Source organism: Akebia trifoliata, unplaced genomic scaffold (assembly GCF_017979445.1).
Source record: "Akebia trifoliata isolate Shusen 1 unplaced genomic scaffold, ASM1797944v1 Contig00095_ERROPOS300000, whole genome shotgun sequence".
Taxonomy (NCBI): Eukaryota; Viridiplantae; Streptophyta; class Magnoliopsida; order Ranunculales; family Lardizabalaceae; genus Akebia; species Akebia trifoliata.
Window position 1 is genome coordinate 206406 of NW_028236846.1, and position 18795 is coordinate 225200.

The 18795-nt window shown below is 35.6% G+C and overlaps 2 protein-coding genes, 1 non-coding gene and 1 pseudogene across 3 annotated transcripts; 3 read left to right on the top strand and 1 right to left on the bottom strand.

The window, feature by feature from the left end:
• Positions 1-163: 163 nt before the first annotated feature.
• LOC147381983 (RNase MRP) lies at positions 164-391 on the top strand. Its single transcript, XR_015174224.1, has one exon.
• Positions 392-6346: 5955 nt separating this feature from the next.
• LOC147381984 (uncharacterized) lies at positions 6347-11136 on the top strand. The gene is made up of 6 exons (XM_086429729.1): positions 6347-6689; positions 7841-8122; positions 8995-9385; positions 9966-10126; positions 10635-10742; positions 10954-11136. The coding sequence occupies exons 2-6, from the start codon at positions 7856-7858 to the stop codon at positions 10996-10998; spliced, it is 972 nt and encodes a 323-aa protein (XP_086285855.1). The 5' UTR covers positions 6347-6689; positions 7841-7855; the 3' UTR covers positions 10999-11136.
• A 2009-nt stretch (positions 11137-13145) lies between these two features.
• Positions 13146-17818, bottom strand: LOC147381985 (large ribosomal subunit protein eL15z-like). The gene is made up of 4 exons (XM_086429721.1): positions 17663-17818; positions 17249-17415; positions 13754-13951; positions 13146-13586 (listed from the first exon to the last, which is right to left on the bottom strand). The coding sequence occupies exons 1-4, from the start codon at positions 17664-17666 to the stop codon at positions 13341-13343; spliced, it is 615 nt and encodes a 204-aa protein (XP_086285847.1). The 5' UTR covers positions 17667-17818; the 3' UTR covers positions 13146-13340.
• LOC147381986 (putative xyloglucan endotransglucosylase/hydrolase protein 28 pseudogene) lies at positions 15726-16343 on the top strand (annotated as a pseudogene).
• Positions 17819-18795: the final 977 nt, after the last annotated feature.

Consider the following 18795-nt stretch of genomic DNA (forward strand, 5'->3'; position numbering starts at 1 on the left):
CCTATACTGAGGTGTGGGAGGAGCGTTTTATTCCTCCACCCTGGATGCACACAATCTGAATTCTTAATAACAGGAACCATGGCTGCGTGTCTTAGACGGTATGATATAGTCCCACATTGCCCAAAAATATATTTTTATATTGGTTTCAAACATGAGAGTGTGCGGTAACCGTGACGAAGCGATTGGGCCTTCCTACCTCTCAGGTATGGATTAGCCCAGGAAAGTCCCCGGGCCGAATTTCGTAGAGATGCGGACTCGAAAAGGAGTTTACTTTGGGAGAGGGGAGGGATCGAGCGCAGAGACACGTGTGGAGCTTAGGTTTCCCCCCAAAGCCACAGCTATTCGCTTAGTCCTCTAGGACTAACAGAACGGGGATTACGATCACGGTTACCCAATTTTTTTCTTTTATTTGCCCTCAATTCATTATTGAGGCATTTTATCAAACAGTTGGAATGTGCTCTCTCTCCCAAGCTTAGTCCTCTAGGACTAACAGAACGGGGATTACGATCACGGTTACCCAATTTTTTTCTTTTATTTGCCCTCAATTCATTATTGAGGCATTTTATCAAACAGTTGGAATGTGCTCTCTCTCCCAAGCTCACAAAAGTCTTAAATATATATTTTTTTTAAAGGAGAATTCTTTAGATAAGAGAGCAGACGATAAAATCGGCAAATCAATGAATTAATTGATTATTTCTTAATTAAATTTTTAGTCTTAGCCAAGTCCAACTATCGAATCTTAATTTTTTTTATTACAAATAACTTTTTTTATTTATTTAAAACAATCTATTTTCTTATTTATCTTTCTAAGACAATTGATTTTGTAAAATCTTACCCAACACCTTTTATAGCGCTCATTATTAATTATAAATCGATAATTGATTATGAAACTCATAAATCAAGATTACCAAATGACCCTTAATTATGTGTACAATTAATTTATAATGAAATCAACAAAAAGGTTTAAAGAATGTTTAATTTTTATGATTTGATTGTGGTCGAGAAAATGACAGAACTCGACGAAATCTGAGTTAAGGCGGTAGTGAATCACCAATGAAGCAATTTGTAGACTCAAAAACTCGTTGGTTGCAACAAAAATTATTTTACATATCATAAATAAGATTTTCCTTGCTATTGTGGGGTAACTTGGGTCGGATTTTCACTATCGACTTAATTATGAGATTTTGTCTGGTAAGTTCAAACCAAACTTATTTTAGAAAATTCGATAGGTAACTATGGAATATTACTAAATAGATTCGGAAAGTGTAGATGCTAAATTTTGCTCTATTTCGAGATGCTCTTCCTCCCTTTCGTAGCCCGTTCGGACTTGCAAAAGAGTTCATTCTGACGATCAAGTTAGAAAACTGCACTCTTTCCTTTTTGTTTTTTTTGTTTTAAATATTTTTTTAGAGAAGAGAGATCCCCCCTACTCTTGAGTGGTTCCCTTCCCTTTATAGGAGTCCTCTATCCTCGTTCTCTGTGCCCTTCCCTGAGGTGACTCAGAGTAATTAACTTATTCTTTGGTTTGTCAGTTGCAGGTGTAGTTGCAACTGCTTTGACAATCCTGGAATAATCAAAACTGATCTGCCACGATATGGGTTGTCATATCAATCAATTGATGGTACATCTGTCAGATCCGTCTTACCGATTTATATTTATTTTCGATATCTACGGAGCATTTCCTCCAAGTTACTTGATGGGTTGGCGATGCACGTATGAGCTGCGTGCCCGTGCATCCGAGAAGTTCCCACCATTGTATCCACGATGCATGTTATCCGAGATTCGTGTCTACGCATCCGAGAAACGTATGAGCTACGTGTCTATGCATCTGAGAATTTCCCTCCACAGTAAGTACTTGTTGAATCTTACAAAATAGATTCAGTAGGTATCTACCATACAAAACATTCACGTGTGAACCATTTTAATTTGATTGAAAGTATTAGGATAAGAAAAATTCTCATTTGAAACCTTTCTACATACAAATAATAAGACGAAGAGGAAGAAAAATCATGCCATACCCACAAGTGTGTGCAATCAAAATTATTAAAGAAATCAGTGAATTAGGTGTACAAATGGTTATTATAAAGTTAAGGAGGGTATCACAACTAAGTGGATACAATTTATCATTTTGGTGTGTGCAAATAAAGGGACTCTAATTCTTTTCGAAAATAGATAATAATTCTAAATTAAGTCATGTTGGAGTTACTTTAAAAGTAACATCAATTGACACTTTGTTGACGTGAAGGTGTATACGGAACCATAGATACTTTTCACTCGTATCTCGAAGAAAAGTATCTATGGTTCCGTACTCACATTTATTTTATGTTTATTTGATAGTCTGCGTTAACTTTGTCAAGTTTAGTTGACCTGACTGACTCGATAGGCATCTTTTGAGTTCCGAAACTTAGGGTTGGTCATCCTAAACCAAAGCGTGGGTGGTTGTGAGTGCGAGAGTGTTAAGTTTAATTTGTACGGTGTGTCTGGATGGAATAATGATACCTCATGTTAGTGATAATTTATGCAAATTATATTTTTGTGATTCTTAAAATTAATAATCTGTAACACTCTATTTGCATTGAGAGAAATGGAGAAAAGAGAAGCGAAAAATTATTTTCTTTCCATTTCTCTTGTTTAGGAAGTTAAGTGAGGAGAGAAGAGCAAGTTAATGGAGAGAAAATTGTTCAATTTTTTTCTCCCCCCAAATCAGAGAGATTTGAAGAGAAAATGAGAAAATTGAACAAATTACTTCTTATTCTATTATTTCATAAATGGGTAGTCTTAGGTAAATCTTAAATCGATTCCAAAAAGCCGACTTCCCTGAAGTTCATATAGGAACTAAGTTGACTAAGTCTAAATCCGACCCTTGTGGGCTCAGGTCAGATTCATGGTGATGCGTAAGATCCTACTGCATGCAGGTTAATTGTTGGGCTCTTTTGCATGCCATCATAATCGACTTTGAAATGGATTCGATCTATGAAGGTGGAAGAATCTCAGGATCTAATGGCCTTCTTCCATATGGAAGGATAAGTCCAAGAACTTCTTAATTATAGTAAACCTGATCCAACAGTTACATGAAATACTTTATGGTAAAATTGATCCCCTTCTTCCATATAGATTTTCTCCTATGACAACTGGACGTAATTTTACAATATATTTAATTATTTTTTTACATTAAATCATTGGTTAATCTAACTATATATACATTATAGAGGCAGGCAGGGTCGAGACAAGAACTACTAATTCCTGATGTGGTACGGTTTTGATGGGCTGATTTTTTTTTTTTAATTGTATAGAGCTCTAACCCTTATTTTTTTCGGGAGGAATAGACCAGATTAACGTGAAAAATAGACCCAAGTGCCTTGTTATCGCTTCAATGACTATTTGTTGGGCCATGGGTTCTATTATAGTGTTGCAAATCCCTCTCTTTTTTATTTTTTTGATTTCGCATATAGATACATATTCTGTGGTTTAAGAGTCAATAACAGTCTCTTTTAATCTTTAGAATGTTTCTTAATAGAATGACAATATGTTCAATTAATTATAATATACATTATTCTTTTTTTTTTATCCAAAATGCATGTAAGAAATATTTTTTTTGGAAAAACAATATGGCTTGGATGGATTTTACAGAGAACTTCTAATTCTCTAAGTCTCAAACCACTCAACATTTTTCAGGAAAATAATTTATATTTATATTTTAATTTTAATAATTCAGTGGGAAGTACACATTATAAAATAATTTTAATTTAAATAATGATACTGACAAAAATTTTGAAGAGAAAAGATATAGGGATCTTTCAAGGAAAATGCTTGACTGCCTGTGTTGGACACTGGGTCCAACACTGAGTTAACCTGACAATGGATAGAGAATCGTTGAATTAGGTCAACTCAGTGTCCAACTCATCTTTCAATGTTGAACCTAGGAAAAACCAAATTTTGAGATATTTTAAGAAACAAGTCGTGATAAAATGACTACCCCACGTGGTATACTCAATCGACTCTCCTGATGTGACATGTGCTAGAATCGTAGGTCCATCCTCCTCGGGATACACAATTACATATATTTATGGGGATTGCAATTGTGTATCCCAAGGAGTACAGATTTACGATTCTAGTACAAGTCATGTCAAGGGAGTCGATTGAGTATGCATAGATTTTTTTTTTTTTTTTTTCATGATTGGCACTAAAACAAACCAGAATATAATCCAACCCATGGTGTACAATAAAATTTAAGGTTCCCTTAATCTGTCCCGAGTCTGAAAAAAAAAAAAATCTGAACTGGATTCAGTAAAAACAGTTTAATTGGATCAAATAAATTTGAGTAGTCACAATATTGTATCCTAAAGAGAGAGGAATAGTGGAGGGGAAAAAATAAAAATAAAAAAAAGCTTTCTTTTGCTTTTTTGGATCCCAAGTGGGAAGGATAAGGAGGGAATAGTGAGTTTGCAAGCAAGGTATCCAATCCAACAACTCTAAAGTAAGTTTAGATTAGAACATTTCTGAGACTGAGGTGGAAAAGCTAGGATAAAATGTCTTTATTTAAAATTAATTTGATAACGACTTCCTAAGATGCCACGTGACACTCTTATACTACTAGGGTCTGATTGGTTCGTGGGATTATAATATTGAAAGTTGGACATCTAAAGTTCAACTTTTAAAAGTTGATAGTGAGAGATAATTACGATTCAAGTGTTTGTGTTTGGTAGGATTACATGTGAGAATTGATCACCTCAGTTGTAGTCTTTAGAAATATCCAACTCCAGTACTTTTTCAACTTAGTTTATGCTTGAATTGGACAGTTTTAGATCCTTCAATAGATTAATTGGCCATTAGTATGATTTATTATTTGTGAAATTAAGATGTTTGAAAGAGGTCGGGTTTGAGTTTCTATCAAATATATATATAGTCGAATGATCATCTTCATCTTCGATCGTTTTCTTATATCAAGCTATGGGCTGATGAGTTATCGATTCTCTTCCTAATTATAACTCGCACCTCACAAGTAAAGAATTGTCGGCTCCTTAAAAGAGAGAGTTGGCTACTTTATTAAGTTGGCATTCTAAACCCACATGAATATAGCAACTTTTCTATTAGTTGCAAATTTTCAACCCCAACTCTCTACTTTCAAATAGTTCCCTAATCTCTGGAATATTATTTTAGTTAATAATCCCTTCTATGGTTTTCGCATCATTAATGCTTGCTTTTCTAAAGTAGGCATATTATTTTCACTCAATATAATGTCATTCTTCAAAGTTGTTTTGTGATATATCGTGGGATTGTTTTTTTTTTTTTTTTTTTTTGAGGCTTGGCAAGCGAGGTGTTATATGAATCCATTAAGCTCCTTAAATTTATAACACTGCCAATACTTTTTAGAGTCGTGCTAGGGTAATTGTGCTGACGAGGAGGAGGTGCATACAAAACCATTGATAATTTTCACTCATATCTCATGGAAACACATCTATGGTTCCGTGCACATCTCCACCTCAACGTAAGCAGTGTCTGACACAATGTCTTGCATGGTCACTTCACTATTTTCTTACTTTTTATTTAGTAGTAGTATTTTTTATGGTAGTATTTGGGAAGTCGTTTATGAGATACTTTCCACGTTCTTGGCGTTAAGAAGCATTATCCTAGTAGAAAATGACTTAAATACCTTCATTATAATCATCATAATTATTATCACCAACACCATCATCGTCATTACCATCATTGTCATTACCAGTATATTCATAACTTTAGTTCATTACACTTGTTTTTTTTCCATTAATTATCATCATCTTATCAAGAGCTCAAAGATGATTGATTTGAGGAAGAAAAATCAAAGATTTCCAAGTCTTTTAGGTCATTTATCATTAGTTGATGAAAGAAGACCAAGGTCATGGGGGGCATATCACAAATTTGAAAATACAACGGTATCTAAAATATTCATAGAAAGACCACCACGTGTGAAGATTCCAAAATCCAAGTGAGGCCTTACCATCCAAACAAGAATCGTGTATATTGTGCTATTAGCCAGAAAGGAAGACATACTCCCTAGGATCCACCTAGAAAAGCACGATGCCTGTGCTTTTACGTCAAGTAGTCTCCATATAAAATTCTACCGCTGTCACGCAAGCACGCACGCTCGCCCACCACCGAAAGCCCCAATCACTAAAGACTAACTCCACTTAAGAGAACATAATGATTATGGATCATGGTCTCGTGCATATAACGTCTGTCTTGCTGATCACACGTGTCGAAGAAAAGATTTTAACTTATAAAAAACTTCCACGTATGATTTCATAACAAATTCTTGTCATCCTTAGAGTACAAGATCACTACTTTGGAATATATAATAAGTATCTAGTGCAGCTGGGTTGCACGAGGGAAGTGAAGCACAAACCCATTTATCAAGGAGAATGTTTCTTTGAAATTCAAATGGAATGAACATCAACTGTTTGTGTCTTTGTAGATAGATTTCGATTTCGAGCTCGAAAACAAGAAAACCCAGCACCTGATTTCATGGAGTATTAATAATCAAGCACGAGGACTCTATTGTATCTGTTTCTGTCTCTTACTGATCACTCCTGATTTTCATCTTTTCTGTTCCAACTAGTTGTCTACTATATATATACATCCATAGAGAATTTGGAGTTCTAATTGAAGCTAAGTCGTCAGTTTCTTTGTTTATTAAGAGCTGAGCTTGCAAGGTAATATAACATACATCTCTCTCTATATATCTTTTTTTCGAAATTATATAGCTTGGGTTCTTTTACACCAATTAAAAATATGTGAAAAATCTCAAATCTCTGCTTGGGTGGTTTTGTTTTTATCAAAATTTAATTTGAAACCATAATCACCCACTTTCCAAATGTATCCAAAAACCGATTAATCGGTTTTGGGTCTACCCTTTAAGATTCTGGTCTCTTTTGGTTACTCGAAGGAGATCTGATAATGGATTTTTTTTCCTTATAATTTATAATTTATATAAGCATTGAGTAATCTAATTAAATATTAATCAATGAGCTAACCAGAAATAAATGTACTTCAGCTAAAATTAGAATCTGAAGAGAATGTGTAGACTTAGTTGTTTTTTTTTTTTTCCACTTTTTCTTTGCAAAGACAGTCAAGAATTCATGGTTAGTATCAACTATCAATTGAGAAATTTACATGTTAAATTTTATTTTTTTCTTTTCTAATTAAAATTTTTGTTGGTTTTATCATTGGTTACCGATGGGTAATGTGTATTTGTAGGATCAATTCTTTTTGCAAGGTTTTGAGACCTAAAAGCAGAATCGATCCGTTGGCACCTCTAGCCCTACATGGCTAGAAAGGACTGTCAATGGATTGGGTTCGGAACGGATCAGAGCCAAACCATAAGTATCTGATTGACTCCAGAACCAATATGATGCGTACTGGATTGAGTATTAATTTGATCCTATAATATATTTTTTTATAAATATATATTTGTAAAAAATTATATACAACATTACTCATTCGAGTCAGCTTGGGCGCTGTTGGTAATGAAAGCAGATGAGAAAGTAGAAAGCAACTTTGAAAACCATTGTAGGATTTAGCAATTTTTCAACATGGGCTTCACAAACAAGCCCCCGACCAGGTTAGTCGAATCAAACAACAGGAAATCAGCAATCAGGCTGTTTAATATTGTGAAGGTCCACACATGATGGACCAAACCATTCATGGATTCATTGGTGTACCATTTAGCACTTTGAGATAGACTTCAAAACCTTGAAGTCAAACTGATTGATCATTTCTATCCATTAGATTTAGCATTTTTTCAAGAGAAACAAGTGGGTCCATTGATTTGAAATTTTGATGTCTATCTTGTTTTCATTTTCAGTGACTGATTGGGAGAATGGAGGGTGGTCGTTATTTGACATGGAAAAAGAATTCTTTACATGGGCTAGAGGATGTAGAGGAGGATGAAGTGCTGGAAGTAGCGCCATCGTCATTGTTGTCAATTCCTCCACCACAGACACCAAAGGAACCCATGGAGTTCTTGTCAAGATCATGGACTCTCTCTGCTTCCGAAATCTCCAAGGCTCTCACTCATAAACATACACATTTCCTTTTCGACAACCATCTTGATAAGAATCGGGAAACCATTGTTGCACCGCAATATGTAAGATCTATCTATCTTTTCTATGCACCTTGTTGAATTGTATGAGCTTTTGATGCGAGTCAAAAACTCTAAAAGCGTATTATAGAAAGTAGCAACTTAGTTGAAGATGCCAGCTTAGCAAGTTGGTAAGTCGTGTGGAAAGTCTTCCCACGTCTTAGGTTCGACTCTCTTAGAACCCAACTTCACGATTACCTTCCAAAAAGAAAAAAACTTAGTTAGTTGGTAAAGTATGTGAATGTTGATACAACACATGAAATCAGAACCCACCTTCACCTGTTTTATTACCAAAAAAAGAAAAGAAAAAGAAAATCTAGAAGTGCTTGATAAAGGATGGCCAGAAATTACTTGGACAGACAGAGATGATTAGAAAATATATTAAGATACAAGTCTTAGCTGAATATACTACTTTAGAAAGAGTTGAATGAAAAAATAGGATTCATGTTTTCTATGTGAATATCTAATAAACAACATATATGATGATGAATATGGTAGAATTAAGCCAAAGTCGGCCAAAATTTTCAACATAGAATGAAGCATCCAAATATGTTTGAGATATGATAAGTTTCGATATTTAGATACCACACTGAAAGGAATGAGCCTCATCGTCCAAATTTTGGATGGTTAATGCAAATTACAATCAATGGTCCAAATGAAAAACTAGATATCAGATCGTTAGGATCATTCAATCAGGTCCCAAGTTGGCATCGAAGATCTCTTGGGAGGGAAATGATGCCATTAGTAGATCATACTTACACTCAACCAGTTTCCCAAATTAATTTTTGCGTAAAGCTTTGTTGATGTTGTTGACGATGATCTACACGCTACCAATTGTTTTCTGATGTTTTCCTTGTATCATCTTTATTGTTTGGCAGCTTTGCAAAACAGTTAATGAGGCGGTTAAAACAGTTAACGCACGGAAAGCAGGGTCAGTTGGGAAATGGTTTCTTAATAAGGAGTTTAGCAATAACAAAGTAAAGAAGAAAGAGAGGGCACGTGTGGACAATGCCCGGGTTCATGCTGCCTTATCAGTTGCTGCAGTTGCTGCAGCATTGGCTGCTGTGGCTGCAACTGAGAACTCCAATGGTCCAAGCTCGAAAATGGGTACCACCGTCGCATCTGCTACAGAGCTCTTAGCATCACATTGTATCGAGACTGCTGAATTAGCTGGGGCAGATCATGATCGTGTGGCTTCCATAGTAAGATCAGCTGTTGATGTTAGAACCCCGGGCGATCTAATGACACTTACAGCTGCAGCTGCAACAGGTATCAGCTCCATTTTTCTAAATTTTCTAATGATTTTGTGGCAAATAATGTTTCACGATGCAATGCGATGCACTCATATATGCCAACCTTTATTAATCAATAATATTTTGTCATGATTCATCACCAAGAATTAATTTATTTGTACATGAGGAATATTGTAAACCTATATCCAAATTAAGGATCTCAAGGGCAATGTTGATATTCTAGTTTAAGGAATGCCTATAGGAAATGCTAACGTTCAAGACTTCAACGGGACATGGTAACTCCACACATGTGTTTTCCATTTTTGCCTCAAAAAAGATTTTTGTAGTAATAAAAGTAAGGGTGCTATTGTCATTTGCGATATAAAATAAAAAATTATCTATGAAAATGTAATTGCATTGTTCCTTTTTAAGATTATTGAAAGAAAAACCGAATCGTAGTTTCTTTCTCATAGTTAGTAAATCACTATCACATTTGCATGGATACACACTACCAAACCATGTTAGTTCTTGTTGTATTCTGTGTGTTCTTCCTTCTTTTCTTGCCTTAGCGGTTTTATTTTCAATTTTTTGTTCACAAATTTTATCAATTGAAAAAGCTTTACGAGGAGCGGCAGCACTGAAAGCAAGACAACCGAAAGAAGTGAGGAACAATGCAGCTGTAATTCCATATGAAAGGGGTGTCGTGGATACTTGTCGAGCTGAAAGGGAGGTCATGATTTTATGTGCAAGGGTGACTTGCTTCATCGTACACGAAAAGGTAATCCGTCTATCCCATTATCAAAATCAGCATTCAACTGGTGATCATTTTAGATTCTCATGTGCAACAAGTGCCTATAGTAAACAGTATCGTTGAGGTGTATGTGCAGTGAATTGGAAATATCATTCAATTGGGTCCCACATAACAATCTTTCAACATAAGTTAGTCTCATTGAACGATTGCTATCATTCAATCTATATATAAGATGGTCACAATTTCACCATCACTCTATTAGTGTAGCTTGTGGAAAATAAGATCCTTCATGGAACCCATTGAATGTACATATGGCCCACTGTTTCGTTCATCCAAACCATTCATTTGGTTGACCATCTAGGCTCTAGAGATCGAAAACAGAGCTAATGAATCATTACCTCATCAATGGAAATATAGGCACTTTGTCGAACCACATAAATCTTGATGGGTGATGTATGTGTTATATATTCGTTGTGTTTGCGTTTTTATAATCTGGGTTTTGACATTAACAAATTTGATATTTGATATTTGACAGGGATCCTTCGTTGGAAGCGAGTCTCCATCTACATCAACAAAAGTTCACAGGTCATGGTTAAGCTCAAAAGCAAACATGTTGCAGGAGCTTTTTCAAAGAAAAAGAAGTGTAAGCTTTCTTTTATCTTTTTCAGATTTTGAAGTCGAGTAAATTTACATCATTAATCATCAGGATTGGATATATTTTATGTTTTGTGGACCAATCCACATATAATTTGCACAAAGTTGTAATAATAAAGTTTATTAAACCATGGAGATGGAAATTTATTATCGGTTCCTTGGTATATTATACTGATGTTATGATTTTATGTCTGTACCAGGTGTTGTGTATGGTGTCTGTGATGGGATTACCATGTGGTCGATGAGAGAAAGCGAGGAGAGCATGGAAGAGAGTTGCTACTTTGGTCTGAAAACTGCACAAGAAATTTTAGAGTTCAAAAGCAAGAACAAGATTTACAAGCAGAAATGGGTTGATAGTATACAAAATCTGCTTCATCAAGTGAGAAGTATTGAAGGGACCGAGCGATCACTGGAATTATTAAGGTTTAATCAAGAGATTGGGTTATATTAATAGTTTGCAATGCATTTACAAAGTAGAGTTGGAGAAGAAATATGTAAAACTTGTAGATAATATTGTAAGATGCTTTGTTTTCAGACTATTAACCTATATATGTGGTCCAAATAAATATGGTTTCTAAAATCAAGCCAAGAGTTGCCAAAGGAGTCAAGAATTGATTAGTAAATTAATCCTAATTAGTAAACCAACGATTAAGTGCAGCCCTTTTCCATACATGGATGGTCTCTAGGATTGGGGGGAATTTTTCTGGCAAAATATTCCTTGAGAAAATGAATTTCATCGTTTGATTGTTTTGATTGTACGTAGGAAAAAGAGGAAAAGAGCTAGCTTTTAGTTTTAGAGTTGGGAGTAATCGTGAGAGAATAACATTAGGCAATGGAGAAAAATCATTTTCCTAAGGGTGAATGTTACAAAAAACCTAACCAATGCACTATAAACACAAGATGCAATCAGACACACAAGGACAACGATTGACGCGGTTCCCTCAAGATTGAGGTATGTCGTAAAAGAGAACTTGAAAAAGGTGTTGGGAGTTAAAAGGTAAAAGAGAGAAATCGAGAATGAAAAGATAGAGAAACTGGGGAGGCTCGAGAGAGGACGATAGAGCGAATGAGAAGATTAGAGAAGTTACAATGATATGTTTTTATTTATAGATAAAAAAAAGTGCCATCTTAATCCAAAATAATGATTTTGCTCTGTTTGGGGTTTGGTTTAAGTAGGACTGTAGGAGTTTCTTCTGTTTTTATCACTAAATCTGATTTTAATGAGATCAGTAACTCGCTGATGATGGGAATAGAATACAAGTCTATGGTATCATCGTCGATTGACCTTACAAGTTTAGCTTCAAAATACTGGAAAAGTAAGAATGGTGAAGGTTACAGTCATGAAAATGGGCCGGCAAGCACTATTCTTTCGCAACGACGCTAAGGTTTTGGAGCATTTCCACAAGAAAACATCTGTGACACCGATTACGGTAGCCTTTTCATGTTTTCAAGCAAATTTCCAGAAAAAGAATCCACTAATGACATAAGCTCTCTGGCAATACGATTAACATTTTGGATGAAATCGCTGGTTCTAATATTGATATTGATAGCATTCTTGCTTTGAAGTAACTATTCATCTTTTGATCGGATACCAACTCCCAACAGCCTTAACAAATCTGTGCTTAACCAAACACCACAAAATTTATTATGAATGCACCTAACACCACCCATCTTTTAAACTAAACTAGGCCATGTAAACACTTCACTTTTGCCATTTTAGTCGACCAATACATGGTCTTAAAGCAATTGATGTGGTATCCTTAGATTGTAATCCACATGTTCCCTCACCAGTCATATTTGCCCACAACTTTGGGGTACTTGATCCATAAATGAGACTAGTACTTGATCCATACATGTATTTGATTAACAATCTCACAAGACAGTTGCAGGTAGAAGAAAGGAACAACACTTCACAGTATGGTGCAGATGGACCAAAATGGGTCTACACGACCGACAATGGTCATTTGTGTAGACTCCAAAATGAGAAACCCCAAAGGGGCATCTTGCATGATACCACTAACAATTTGGCAAGTAACAATACCCTATACATCCTACGTATTTAATGATGGATAATCTGACCCATCATATGGTTACCCACTTCACTGAGTGCAAAAGCAAAACATTGTTAATGGTATGTTCAACTCCAAGCAACAAATTCAGAACCCAAAAAGAGTATTTAACAGAATCAACAAGTTCGAATCCAAGTCAATTTAATCATCCTATGCCCCCTGTAGATTTGGGACCAGTGCCCAGCGGTGCAGGCTGAGTATTAGACGGTAATTCCAATGCAATGAAATTAATCATTGTACCAAAATTATGTATCACATGATCTCTAATGCAAGTAAGAAATTTATTAGAAAATAAAGTAGCTATAGAATCATTGCCAAAGAGATCCCAAAAGTGACAACTGCCACACTCTTAAACAAGTTACCAATCACAGTTTCCAAAATCATTTGAGTTTAGCCAAGTCTCATAAACATACGACATCAAAACTCTTTTCCTCAAAATGGAGAGCCACAAACCCTACAACTGAAAATCCAAGACAACAACGGTAATAAAATAACACCAAGTAATAATACTACTAAAATCAACGGTACCGACGGAGAGAGAGGGTGTTGTTCCTCTTCCAGGTTGCCCTTCGTGAAGGTCTTGCCTTGTGGTTCAAGTGTCCCTTTCCACGGAGACCCCTATATTTCTTTCCAGCCGAGGTGAGCCCACGAAGCTCTCTGTGCTTGTGAACAGGCTTGCAGATCCAATTGATCCGAGGGTCATTGCGGATTGCATTGTGAGCAGCATCAACCAGGATAATCTCGAAGTATTTGTAAGTAGAATCCTGCATCAAAGAAAAATTCAATTAGAACAAGCCTAGTCTAGTAAATTGAACCGAAATTGGTGTGTGCAGGAAAAGTACAGTAAATTAATTGTAGAACAAGCCTAGTCTAGTAAATTGAACCGAAATTGGTGTGTGCAGGAAAAGTACAGTAAATTAATTGTACAGACCTCGTTGAGCCAGTAAGAGTTGAGGACCTTCAAGCCACCAAGTTTCCGACCGGCACGCTCCTCTGCAACTGACCTCTTGTTCCTCTGGAACTTCAACTGAGTGATACCTTGGTTCTTGGGCTTACCATAAACAATACCCTTGGGAACAGGCCTCTTGCGACCACCTCGTCTAACACGAACACGATAGATCACATAACCCTGAAAAATAAATGTATCATTATTACCACTCAAATATAGACAGAATCACGCAAGCAAAGGACTCATAGACTCAAAAAGAATACAGGAACAATGTAACCTGACAAATTCAAAAAAATAACAAAGACATGACATCTTCAAAAAAGAGAACAAATATAGTTATATTTTATCTACTTCATTCTTTCAATTTTCAAATTAATAAAGTTCAATGTCATGCAGAAATAGAAAACAGATGTGAAAGTGAACCAACCAATGTTTGGGCCCATAATTTCCTCGTCATATGTTGATTAATTACCAGTCAATCAAGTGTACAGCCTGCATTTTCCAGTTCTATGACTACGGTAAACACTATAAACAGATGCTAGGGCATAACATTCAAGAAAGAAAATTCCAAACCAAACCTTAGAAAACTAAGATAGTTCCCATTTTTTTTAGTATTAATGGGACCATGGATTTAGTATACAGTAAGATTAACAGTAGTACCAAAACAAAGGTTAGCAGACACATCATCAATTTTGAGCCTCCTGGTCACATTGACTGACCACCCCAATTCCAAGAGACTACTAAGAAACAAATAAAGATCATTAATTACTATGATCCAACAATATTAGAAATTATTTGAGGTTATAATGGAACCACTGGATCCAATACATAGTTTCTTATGCAGGACATTTTCTTAGTGCAGTAGGCCATGATGCACAAAATAGAAAAATGGTACAGCCATGGAAGCCATGTTTATTAAATATAAGGATGAACTGGACTCCCAGTGGCATGGATGCATATGAGATTTTAAAAAAACTGTTAAGTACAATTATTTAATGCTTGGGACAAAAAACGAAGTCGACGTACATTTTAATGCTACACAGAGGTTGGGCCAACAGAAAACTCGAGAAACACAAAATTAAGGTCTACAGCTTCACTTCAACTTGAACGAAACTCCTCCTCATATGATTAAAATATTTATAATCCAACTTACAAGCTTTCTGGTATATGTAAGACTGCATCTAGTTCATGTGTAAAATGAAATAAGCAAACCAAGAGGTGTTGGATTCAGTTAGGGGGTGAGGTGGCAGTGCTTCCAGACAAGCGAAGGGTGAGAGAGCACGGGCAGTGCACAGAGAGAGAGAGAGATGGAAGGTGATGTTGGGTCAGGAGCATCATCAAAAACTAAAAAAATGAATTATTTTATGGTCAAGGAGGAAGAGACTTAGGGCTTGGTCATCTGTTAGTAACATAAACATATCAACCAACATAAATTCACTAATCTTTTTATCAAAAATGTTTATGATTTTTATATGAACTGTACATATACATAGGGGTGTCAATGGATAGCCGAAATCCGAATTCAAATTCGAATTCGAAATATCGGATATCGGATTCGGATTCAGATGTCATTTTAAAATTCGAATGAGTTTCGGATACGAATTCGGATATTACGATATCCGATTCGAAAATATCCGCTCCAATATAATATATGTATTATGTATTTATGTTTTACAACAAAACTTTTATATATGTATATGTGTGTTATTGTGTATTCGTGTTACACAACAAAATTTTATTTTTTAAACTTTTCTTCTCTCAACCCTTTAATGGCTAAAACATGAAGAACCAATCGACGGTGGGTTTCGATCGAACTTTGTAACCACCATCTTCTCCGATCGGTGAGCATCAGGTACACATTCTCTCTCTCTCTCTCTCTCTCTCTCTCTCTCTCTCTCTCTCTCTCTCTCTTTGAAGTTCGAACCAGTCGGACCGAGGGGGGAGAAGGAAAAAATCAAAAAAGAGATTTTTCTTTTTATATCTTCTTTGAGGGAGAAAATAAAAGGTTCTTCTTACATGGGTTTTATGGTGTTTTTCTCTGTTTTGGTTCTATTATTTGTCACCTCTTTTGCAACTTCTATTAATCCCAAAAGAAATCTAAATCTACCTATCTTGGCTTTTGATGAGGGCTATTCTCATCTCTTTGGAGATGATAATCTCCTTATACTTAAAGATGGTAAAACTGTTCATCTCTCCCTTGACCAAAAAACAGGTTTCTCATCTCTTCTCTTTTTTATTTATTTTTAATTCATTTTTGAGCTATTTTTGAGTTTTTTCCACAATATTTTAAATACCCACGAACAGGATTTGTCTCTCAAGATCTTTACCTACATGGGTTCTTCAGTGCTTCAATCAAACTTCCTTCCGATTACACTGCAGGGTTTGTAGTAGCTTTTTATGTGAGTAGATCCTTTTTTTTTGTGATTTATTTATTTTTATATGTTAAATTTGATTTTTTTCATGTACAAACCAGATATCTAATGGAGATATATTTGAGATGAATCACAACGAGTTGGATTTTGAGTTATTGGGGAATATTAGAGGAAAAGATTAGAGGATTCAATCGGAGTGATTTTTCAAAGGAAATATGTGGGTTTCGAGTTTCGACTGTGCGAACTCCGATACGTTTTCTCCGGCCGGCGAGCATCCAGGTACATATTCTGTCTCTCTCTCTCCGATGCGAACCAGTCGGAGGGAAATTTGTGGGTTTCGACTATGCGATTCGTAGGATTTTTTATCGGATCGGATATTATCGAATATCAGATAAATTTTTCGGATTCGAATTTGAATATTTATTAGGGATATCCGATCGGATTCGAATTTGAATTCGGATAGTATTATTTTTTTTCGGATTCGAATTCGGATATAGCACTATCCGATCGGATAGCTATCCGTTGACAGCCCTACCTATACAACAGAGGCACACAAGGCATGTGCCTCTGCTAAAACGTTTACCCATTGTAATCAGTGAGCACCCCTTCTATGCTCCCATTCTTTTACACATGACTTGGGGAGTTTGAGATATATCTCAAACATCTCCCCCCATAAACACTGAGGAGCACAAATTGCATTCCTCTACGCTTCCCTCATGGGTCTATACATGGATTTACATGATTTGCCTTTCCTCAACTAAAACAATATCTAAATGGGGTTTGTCGTATTCTATTTTTTTCTTACAAGCTAATACATCATCGTCATTGCTGGCTTAACAAAAAATAATTTACAGACAATCGGAGTACTTCTAAAAAAAGGCACAATCAAGGTAATAATGTTATCTGTCTTATCTTAGACTTCTAAAAGAGAAGGTAATCAGAACAACGATAAATGAAAGAATGTACGAAACCAAACAAATCAAACCAAACCCAAAGCATAGATCACTAAAACTAACAATTAAATTATACTATATGAGAAACATCTTTATGCACAATATAACAAAAAATTAACAACCAACATTTAAAAAAAAATGTTTTTTTTTACCTGCTTGGCCTTATAACCCAACCTGCGAGCCTTGTCAGGACGAGTGGGTCGTGTGACACGCACGATCGAAGGGTGCTGGCGATACTCCCAGCACCTCACCCTCTGCAAGAACCTCATCACATCTGACTGCTTCTTCCTCCATAGCTCCGACACGTACTTGTACGCTCCTAAAATTCCACCAAAATAATCAAAATCCTAATTCTCAAATCTAGAAAAAAACAGACGAAACTCAAAATTAAACAAATATTGAAAGACAAATAGATGAAAATTAAATAAAAACCCTTAAAAAAAACTCGAATGGAATCACGAAAAAATTTAATCTCAAAAACATCGAGCTATCCAAACGAAATGGCGAACCTATCGATCATTCGATACAAACAGTAAAAATCCTTCATGGAAGAGAGGATTACTAACCCATCGTTCAGATTCAGAGCTGCTTCCCTCACACTTGCTAGGGTTTGTGAGAAACCCTTTAGCACATTAATATAAGCGAAGGAAGCGCTAGTGGTGTAAGATCTCAACCGTTCATTCTCGAAGACCCTAATCCTTCCGTTGAAAATAACAAAAGGGTGTCCTGAAATTTATTTAATAGCAAAGAGGTCACTTATCTAGTTGTCTAATATAAAAAAAAGTCCTTATATTGTGTAAAGTATATCATGAAGTCCCCAAGTAATCTCTATATTTTTTGGGTTGTTCTCTTGTATGGGGCCATTGGGGGCAAACTCACTTAACTGGCAAATTTTGAGTTTACTAATTTGAAGAAGGAAAATTAAAGGGTATTTTGGGTAGAAAATGAAGAGAAAAGGCACTTACGTTATTTCTCATCAGTCTTCAAGAGAAGACCGAAGTCACCAAAAATGCCCACGTGGGCTCCTTGACTTTGGTCTTCTCTAATAGGTTAATATAAAATGACTTGAATACCTTCATGGCTTCATCTTTAATTTGAAGTCAAAAATCCTTCGATCTCGTTTTGGAGACCTCTCAAGTAAAACCTTTTAGCCTAATCTTCAACCTTAAAAATCTACTTTAATCTTTAAAACTAAAGGAAAATGATGAGATTTTTTCATGAAAAATTTTAGAATTTTCTACAAAGGATTAATGTAAGATTATAAATGAAGTTAAATAGATTAAATTTAATTTAATATAGAGGTTGAAGAGCTTGAAGATGATTGATTTCAGAAAGAAAAATCAAGATTTTTTACTGCAAATAGAAAATGAGACACATCTCAATCGATTTTTCAATTTGGTTATGTATTGTTAATTACATCCACATATTTCTAACAATAGCAACTCTACTACATTTGTTTGCCCCTATCAAATCGCTACACTTTGCTTCTTAATAGTTGGTTGTTGTCGGACTGTCCTGAACTAAGCGAATAGAATAAGGCCAGATTAATAAGTGGGAGTCGTGTTTTAGTATCTAGTCAAACCTGCCCTCGGCCTATAGTTAACAATCTAACTTTATTTTGGGAAAAAAATGACTTTCTGAAAGGTGCTTTAAGGCGAGTAGAACGGTTGTCATTAGTAGCCTTGTTTCACTTTTGGAG